Source organism: Sorex araneus, chromosome 11, assembly GCF_027595985.1.
Source record: "Sorex araneus isolate mSorAra2 chromosome 11, mSorAra2.pri, whole genome shotgun sequence".
NCBI classification, from domain to species: domain Eukaryota; kingdom Metazoa; phylum Chordata; class Mammalia; order Eulipotyphla; family Soricidae; genus Sorex; species Sorex araneus.
The window spans coordinates 28,780,420-28,788,994 of NC_073312.1; the positions used below are offsets into that span (position 1 = coordinate 28,780,420).

General features: G+C 53.3%; 1 protein-coding gene across 1 annotated transcript in view; it reads left to right on the plus strand.

Moving 5' to 3' along the window:
- Positions 1 to 892, plus strand: part of CRTAC1 (cartilage acidic protein 1) — a 150,759-nt gene extending 149,867 nt beyond the window's left edge. The window contains exon 15 of the mRNA XM_055119588.1: positions 322 to 892. Coding sequence (XP_054975563.1) covers positions 322 to 440 — 119 coding nt within the window. The 3' untranslated portion in view covers positions 441 to 892. The remainder of the gene's footprint in view (positions 1 to 321) is intronic.
- Positions 893 to 8,575: the final 7,683 nt, after the last annotated feature.

The following is an 8,575-nucleotide window of genomic DNA, read 5'->3' on the forward strand; positions in this document are numbered from 1 at the left end:
AGACAGACGCACGGAGAAGCCCCTCCACTCCTGCCCCCGTTGGAAGGGCCCCTGGGTGCTGTGTTATTCTCCTGGGACCCTTCTTTTATTTGTCCCCCTTCTCAGATTTCTTAAAACAAGGGTTCCTACCTGAAGTGCAGGCCGTCTTCTCCAGGTATATAGACTAGCTGCAACTACTAATGCTGTCCGGATTTCTGAACTGGTATTTCTCTTCTTCTTCCCACATTCTTTCCCCCACCCTCTCTTTTTCTCTCTCTCTCTCTTTCCACCCTCCTTCCCTTTCCCCCGTTTTTCTTTCTCCCTGCCCCATCCTTTTTGCAGCTCAAGTGGCCTTTTTAGGTAGGTATCCTTCTGCCGCCTTTAGAATCTCTGAGCCTCTCTCTCGGGCCTTATATCTTTCTCTAGGCCTTGGACTTTGCCTTCAGTTATATGCACTTTAAATCCTGTCAATAAAGGAAAAAAAAAACTGACAACCTTTGTGGAAAACTAAATCTCTCCCGCTACCTGTGTCTCTCCACGCCCAGTAGACTTGGTTCTGCTGTGTGTGCGCCACTGAATGGACCCCAGGGGTGACCATCTTTGGAAAGGGAAGTTTGAGAGATGATAGCTGTGTGACCTTAGTTGTTTGTGAAGCCTTTCTTTGCATGTTTTCTGAGAAAACAGAAAAGGAAAGTCTGCCCCATCCACCATCCTGCCTCCCTCACACCTTCGGAAGAATCAAGAGAGTCCTGGCTTTTCTGCGTTCTCTGGTGTCGCCCCTGTATTAGTTTGCCCTTAACAAAGATGGCGCCCGTGGCGTACTCTCTTGAGTCCATGCTCCAGGTGCCTGCTGGTTCGGCCTGTGCCGTTTCTGCTCTGTGCGCCGTGACTTCCTGGGGGTGGAGAAAAGCTTAATCCGGACTGGTGGAGATGGTGGGAGGGGAACGGGGTGCTCCTTTGGGAGTCTGGATAAAAAAACATTAAAGTCTGAACTTGCCAAGGCTTCCAGCCTCTTTCTGGAGAAATTGTGCCAATAAACTCTCTGCTGGATATTGGTTCCTGGCTGGAGAAGACAAATGTGTCGGGGCGAGCAGGGGCTGCATTAGCAACAGTTCTTCCATGCTGGGGTAGAAGCTGCTCGGAGACCGGGAGAGTCGGCCCCAGACATGAGCCAGGGTATTCACATTCAGGGGTGCTGGGTTGCAGCCAGGCAGGGGAGGGGGAGGGGATAATGGGGAGAAGCCTCAGGCCCTTTTCCCTGGAAAAAATCACTTCTCCACTCTGGACCTTGCTTTTCTAATTCTAAATGACAAGAGAGATGGGCAGGAGCAGTCCTAAGAGCCCTTTCCCTTCTGAGACACCATAGCGCATACCTCGAGGTGGGCAGGACGCATCTCTGGTTACCTTGACTTCTGGAAAGACCAAATCTGAGCAGCTCCCCATAGCCAGAGCATCGTCTGGGGATGATGTAAGGCCGGAGAACAGTTGCACACCAGCCTCAGGAGTGCTGTTTCCTTATCAATCCCAGATCTATTCTACAAGCAGGGGCAAAGTTGCCCCCAGATATAATAAAAGCACACTCAAGAATGCAGCAAACCTTTTAAAACCATATTTAACAAAAAACACCTACCACTTCCTGATATCCCAATAACACTAACAATAAATCACAAAATATTAATTCCTCATAGCTAGTGCCATTTTTATGCTCGGAACAGGAGGCTAAATGAAAAGTTCAAAAATAAAAACAGCGACAATTTCACAGAAAAATCACGGACCCGCTTAAAAATCACTCCACTTCTGCAAAACCCACCCCTGGGTGTTGGTATAGAATTAAAGATGTGAAAGGACCCAGAGGCACCACGAGGTTCAGACAGAGTCGTCAGCCCAGGGGCATAGGACCATCTATTGCCACACTAGCAAGGGTCTCTGCAAGTCTAGGGCACGGGGACAGCAGGCAGTCCTATTCCTGTCACTCTGGAAGTCGCAGCCTTTGGAGAGACCAGCAAGGGGATCCATGATAATGAGATAAGTTACCCACAGAGGAAGTAGCTCCAGGTGCAATGGTCAGTGACAGGATAACGTGTGTTCCTTAACTGGCCACACACACACACACACACACACACACACACACAGAAGAAGTAATAAAGAGCAGGACAGGTAGTGAGGTAGCCGCATGGCCAAAAGACCCAGAATGACAGACACTCCCGAGAAAGCCTCTAAAGTAATGACCATGACTCCTTGAACTTTCTTTGGGTTTTGTAAATGTGCACTTGGGGGGCACATTCCTGTCATTCTGTGGATGGGGGGGTGGCCTTACAAAAGGCCCCAACTATTAAGGACACAGCCAGAGCTGCCCATGTCCAGAGCAAGGTAACATTTCAGTTGTTCCTTCATGCAACAGATTTGGTTGAGCATCTCGTATGGGCCAGCCGCTGAGGTCAGCGCTGGACAAAGAGTGGTAAAGAAAGGTGACATGGTCACCACCATCCCCACACTGCCTCGAGCCAATGTGTGGGGGAGGAGGGGGATGCTGAGGGGCTCTCTGGAGAGTCTACTAGCTAGGTTCTTGCATTGTAGATAAGAAAGGAAGCTCTAGGTCAGAGAAGTCATAGGAGGGTCAAGGCACAAGCCTTGCATGTGGGTAACTCCAGTTCAGTCCCCGACACCACAGGATGCCCAAAGCATTGCTGGGTGCAGCCTGGAATCTCCTGAGAGACCAGCAGGGGCCAAGTGATTCCTGGCAGCACCACATCCGTGGGCCCTTGCACTGAACCAATGGCCCAGTTGGCTGAGTATCACGGAGACAGGTCTCAGGGCCAGGGAGATGGCTCAGGAGCAAGAGCACATGCCAGACATCCTGGAAGTCCCTAATTTGATCTGCAACTGCCACCACCACCACCCTAGAACAAAGAAGGAAGAAATATAACTGTCTGCAAGCATTCACTCGTTCATGCAGCTGTTCAGCAAGCATTCACTAAGACCCGTGGCTGTGACAAGCATGGGTTTCTCCCTTGGGGAACATGACAAGGTCCCTCCAGGAAGGGGGTCAAGTCTCTGCCCCCAAAATGCTTGTGTTGGCATAAATATGAGGCTAGAAGACAAAGATGGCAGGCGGGTCCTGAATCAACTCATCACGGACCCTTCTTCCTCGCAGCCAGCGCACTCAGTGGTCTGCGTTGTGCAGTGGTTGGCACCTCTGATGGGTGCACCTCCACAATGGCCACCCCCCCACACCTGCCAGACTCGGGGGTCCCATTCCCCACAGTCTTCCATGTCTCTCCTCCTCCAGGTAGCCCCAGCCCTCCCTTCCCCTTCGGCACCCAGTCCACCACTTTTCCTCCTCGCTACTCCCCACCCAGGCTGCGCATCTTTGCAGGGGTCCCGCTGAGCTTGAGTGGGAAGAGCAGGCGCCGTCTGGGTCTGACAGGTCAGGGGAGGGTCTGGGCAGTTTCGCCTCAGCAAAGCTTCCCGAGTTCCAGAGAAGCCCAAGAGGAGGATTGTCTTTCTCTATCCCATCTGGAAACTTCCCGCCAAATAATTAACAGTGAGTCTGGACCGCATCCAAGGTCTTTACACAAATCGCCCTCCCACCACCACCGCCCCCAGAGGAAGGTCCTGTCACCGGCCCAGTTGTAGAGAGATGCTAAGTACTCTGAGTTGTACAGCCAAGTCGGACTCCGTGGGCCTAAGCACTGCACCCTCTCTCCTTGGGAGTACCACAAAGGCACAGCTTCTCATGAAACTCGGGGCCGAGGCTGTGGTGGGAAGGGGGAGACGGAGGCCTTGGAGGCCTGAGATCTGATGGTCTCCCAGCCACGTGCCCGAGGTGACCCGAGATGACCCTGCTTGGGCCTGCTTGCCCGGCCCCCACTGCCACAGGACCGACGGTGAGCTGCCCACAGAACCAGCGCTGGCGTCCCTCGGTCACCAGCCCTGCTCTGGGGAGGTGCCATTCCGAGGGCCAGGAGTCTGATCATGTGTCACTCTGGCTGCGATGGCCCCCTCTCAGGGTCTGGGCATCACCCCCAGACCGGCCACCCTGGACTTCACTCCCCGCCACACCTCCATCCCCGCTTCCAAACGAGGCTGCCGGTCATCTCTGCGGAGCCGTGAGGCTTGCGGGTGGGGGGGAGGGAGGGGGCGAGGACTCATTTACTCCCGGAGCCAACTGGACTTTTCCCAGCACATTCCAGGCTGACGATGCCCCTGGACTGAGCAGAGTCCCTCCCGCCACCCTTCCCCGGGGGGTCAGCTGTCATCTCTCTTCTCCTGTGACTGCCCCAGCCTCATCCTGCTGAGGCTGATGTGGCATCTCCTTAGCAACAGGCACTCCTGGAAGGAGGGAGGAGGTAGGGGAGGCAGGCGAGGGGGAGGGAAGGGCTGGATGGATGGTGCCTTGGAGGCAACCTGCCCGCTTCCCAGGGTCCCCCCGGGGGCCCAGCTGGACCAAGGGGAGGCATCGAGAAGGAGCCGCGGGAAGAGCCACGGCCTCCTGGCCGGAATGCAGCCGAGAGCTCATGCTGGTGTCGCCGCAAATCCTCACCTCTTTCTGAGATAAGTGTGATCAGCCTGTTTTCTCACCCAACAGGCTGACGCCGCGCGGAGACAGTAAGTTGCTCGGGGTCAGAGGCCGAGCTAGAATTCAGACAGAAGGGTCAGTCTCTGGGGCACTGACAGCTCATGGCTTCGGCTGTGCTGGTGTAGCCCTTCGAGGGCTTGACACAGCTCCATGGCCGGGGAGGGACCCCTGGGAGCACAGACCGCCCCTCAAATAGGCGCACAGGAAGGAAAGCGTATGTGTCACAGGGCACGCGCTTTGGGCGGTGAAGGCAGACCCCCAACCTGGGCAAGTTAGGAGTGCTGGCAGGTTGCCCGCTGGACAGTAGTCAATCAGGGTGGGTCTGGTTGAGAAACCGGCATTTGAGCCAAGACGTAAAGCAGGTAGCTGTTCTTGAGCCTCTCCTTCCTTGTCCGTGGAATGGGTGTTGTCCTATTAAACAAGATGATAAAAAACACTTAAAGTAGCACCTGGCACATGAGTATTCCCCTGATCGATTAGAAATGAATTAACACTAGCCAATTGCCAAGTTTAGGCTGGGGCCCACACCTGTCCATCAGCCTAGCACCTTCTGCCACAGCCCCCATGGCGGGGGTCTGTGGAGAGAGCATGGAGGGCACGGGGCGGCCGCCCATGGGGACCCCCGAGCAGCACAGGCCCCAAAGAGCAAATGGAGCCAGAAAGCAGCAGAGCAAACCTTCCCGGCGCCCGGGCCCGGCTGCCGTCTTCTGCTTAGGTCCCTCGTTGTGCCCTGTCCAGAGAGAAAAATCATAAAATAAGGTCAGCAGAGGCAGAGCATGGTGCTGACCAGGCTGCACAGGATCAGCCAGTCACCAGGAACGAGCGGGTTGGCCTGGGACTCAGCTCACACACCCCCGCCTGCCCCCCACACACACACCAGAAGTCTGACCCTTCCATTCCAAGGCACTGGGGAAAGGGTCTACTCCTTCGCCCTCCTTCTCAGAGGTGGAAACTGAGGCCTGATGGGGAGCAGTCACTTTCCCGGGCACCAGAGCAGGGCCGGGCCATGGACTCCTTCCTGGGTTCCTCCTTCCCCGGGTGCTCCCCGCCTGCGTCTCCTCCAGCTCGGGCACGTGGGGAGCTCTGTTGCCACGGCCCTGTCCGCACTGTGCACAGGGCAGCCTGTGCTCTCAGCACTGTTGAGACAGAATTAGCGTCGTGAGGGCCGCCAGGGTACAGAGGACTGTGCTGGCCCGTGGGGCACAGGGGCGATGAAGAGCTGAGTGAAGGCCGCAGGTACAGCGAGGGGTTCGAGGAGGGAAGTGTGGGCAGGGTCAGGAGCACCGGGCAAGGGGAGCAGGACAGAGAGAGGTCTGGTCCCTCACCCCTTCAACCCCACCTGCATTCCTGTCAGAAAAGCAAAGTCTGGGTGCCAGAATCAGTCCCAACAAGATTGTTCCTTCTCCTTCAGTCCCAGTCCCAGAGCAAGCATTTGTCCCCAGAATCATTCATGCACCTCCCCAAAAAGGTCCTAGGAGCACAAAAAAAATTCCTGGGGAGCAAAAGAGTCATCCTCCCCCCCCCCACCCAAGTTCCCCACATTCCAGTGGAAACTGTAGCCAGGAGGAGCAAGCTTCGGTGGAAGGAATCTAAATCAACCCCACTAACAGACTTTCCTCCACTTACTTGGGGAATCACATTCCCAACACACCCGCAAAATGAGAACTATTGCAGGAGGAAACTGCAGTGAACACACCTCCGCTCCATTATCGCTTAGCCTGGCCTCCCTGCCCAGGGTCACATAAACCGCCCTCGGACAAGCGCTGCCACGGAGCCTCCCCTGCAGGAAAGCATCCCTGTAATTGGCGGGAGGCTATAGCGAAAGTGTAAGAGAGAAGAATGCCCCATTCCGAGTCCCAAGTGCAGTTTTTACTGAACGCGTATGTCTCTGGCACCATCATTAAGCTGAAAAAAGCCCTAAATCGAAATCATCCTAAGTCAGAGACCATCTGTCTATCCTCCGCACTTGCGAATCCCCGGGGTTCCAGATTTACAAGCCTGTGAGGCAGACGCCGAGGAGGGAGAGAGAGGAAGCCCAGGAAGGCTCAGTGCCTCACCCCTACCAGGTGAGCTTCCGTTGTTGAGGTTCTTCTGTTGTTTTTAACTGACACTGGTTTAGAGGCAGCGTGGGTTTTAAGGGCACAGCTTCATATCTCTTCACAATGTGTGCTAACGTGCTCCCTTCGGCAGCACATATACCAACATGTATGCTAACGCAAGCTGGAGAGATAGTGCAGGGGTTAAGGTGTTTGCCTTGTACGTGCCCGACCCCAGTTTGATCCCGGCACCATATATAGTCCCCTGAGCACTGCCATGAGTGAGCCCTAAATACAGACGCAGGAGTAAGCCCTGAGCACGGCTGGGCGTACTCCCCACAAAAAATAAAAAGAAGTGTGGTAACACACCTGGTGCACCTCCCAAGTACCCATATGCTCCATGGGATCCCCTTCACCCTTTTAAATCTCCCCCACCGCCCCTGGTGGATAGCCTCAGTTCCATTGCTTTGTTTCTTTGTGTCCCACATATGAATAAGATCATCGGCATCTGCCTTTCTCCTTTTCACTTGTTTTGCTTTATGCGACCCATTTTAATTCCTCCCATGTTTCCATAGCAGGCAAGATTTCATCCTTCCTAAGTCTCGGGTGCCTCTGCTGGTCCTTTTTCATTATCCACTCACCTGTGTCGGACCCGGAGGCTGTTTCCTGGTCTCAGCTGCTACAAATAGCGCTGCGGTGGATGTATGTGTGCATAGATCTTTCCACATTAGTGTTGGTGTGCTCTTCAGATAGATGCCTCAGAGTAGAGTTGCTGGGTCACATGTGAATCCACGTGTACTATTTTGAGAGGGCTCCATCCTGCTGGACCAGTTTGCATTCCCACCAACAGCCCGGGGGTCTCCTTTATCACCGACATGCCCACCAGCACGTGTTGTTACTAAGTTTTTTGTTTTGTCTTGTTTTGTTTTATATGTATATATAAAAACAAGGTGCCCTCATTGGTGCGAGTTGATCGCTCTTTGTCACTTTGATATGCGGTTCCCTGACAAGAAGTGGTAATGAGCATTTTTTCATTTGCCTATTGGCCAGCTGCGTGTCTTCCTTCGTGAGGCTTCTGTCTGACTCTTCTCCCCATTTTTTATGGGGCTGTTTGCTTTCTTGTTGTTGTGTTTTACAAGTTCTATATTTATTTAGATATTAGCCCTTTGTCAGATGTACGGTGTGGGAATATTTTCTCCCGTTCAGTGGGATGTCTTTTCATTTTGATGAGCATCTCTCTGTGCAAAAGCCTTTTAATTGGATGTAATTTCGTTTGTTTACTTTTGCTTTTGTTTCCCTTGCTGTTGGAGTCCAATTCCCGGAGACATCACTGAAGCCAATATCATGGAATGCTTTGCATATGTTTTCTCCAATGCATTTAGTGGTTTGAGGTCTAATACCCAACTCTTTAATCCATCTAAATTAGTGGTGTTAGTTTTTATATTAGCTACTATTATTTAGTTAGGGCTTTTAGGTCCAAAGCCTCACTCACGTGCTGGCATGCCACATTCTTTCTAGAGAGCTTGTTTAGAAGTCCTGTGGTATGACTCTGCTGCCCTCCCTCCTGGCTTGCTTCCTTCCTTCTCTCTCTTTTTTTTTTTTTTTGGTTTTTGGGTCACACCCGGCGATGCATGGGATTACTCCTGGATCTTCACTCAGGAATTACCCCTGGCGGTGCTCAGGGGACCATATGGGATGCTAGGATTAGAACCTGGGTTGGCCGCATGCAAGGCAAACGCCCTACCCGCTGTGCTATCGCTCCAGCCCCTCCTTCCTTCTCTTTTTAACATATTCTCTTCATCCTGAGATTCTGAAACTGGACAGACCCAGCCTTGAGTCCCAGACCACCAGTCTGTCACCTCTCATCCTTCATCCACACCCTTCATCCACAAAACACAAGTACGACAATCTCGGAACTGGTGTGAGCAGCGTCCAGGTAGAACACGGAAAAGCACTCGGCACTGAGCTTGATATAACATGG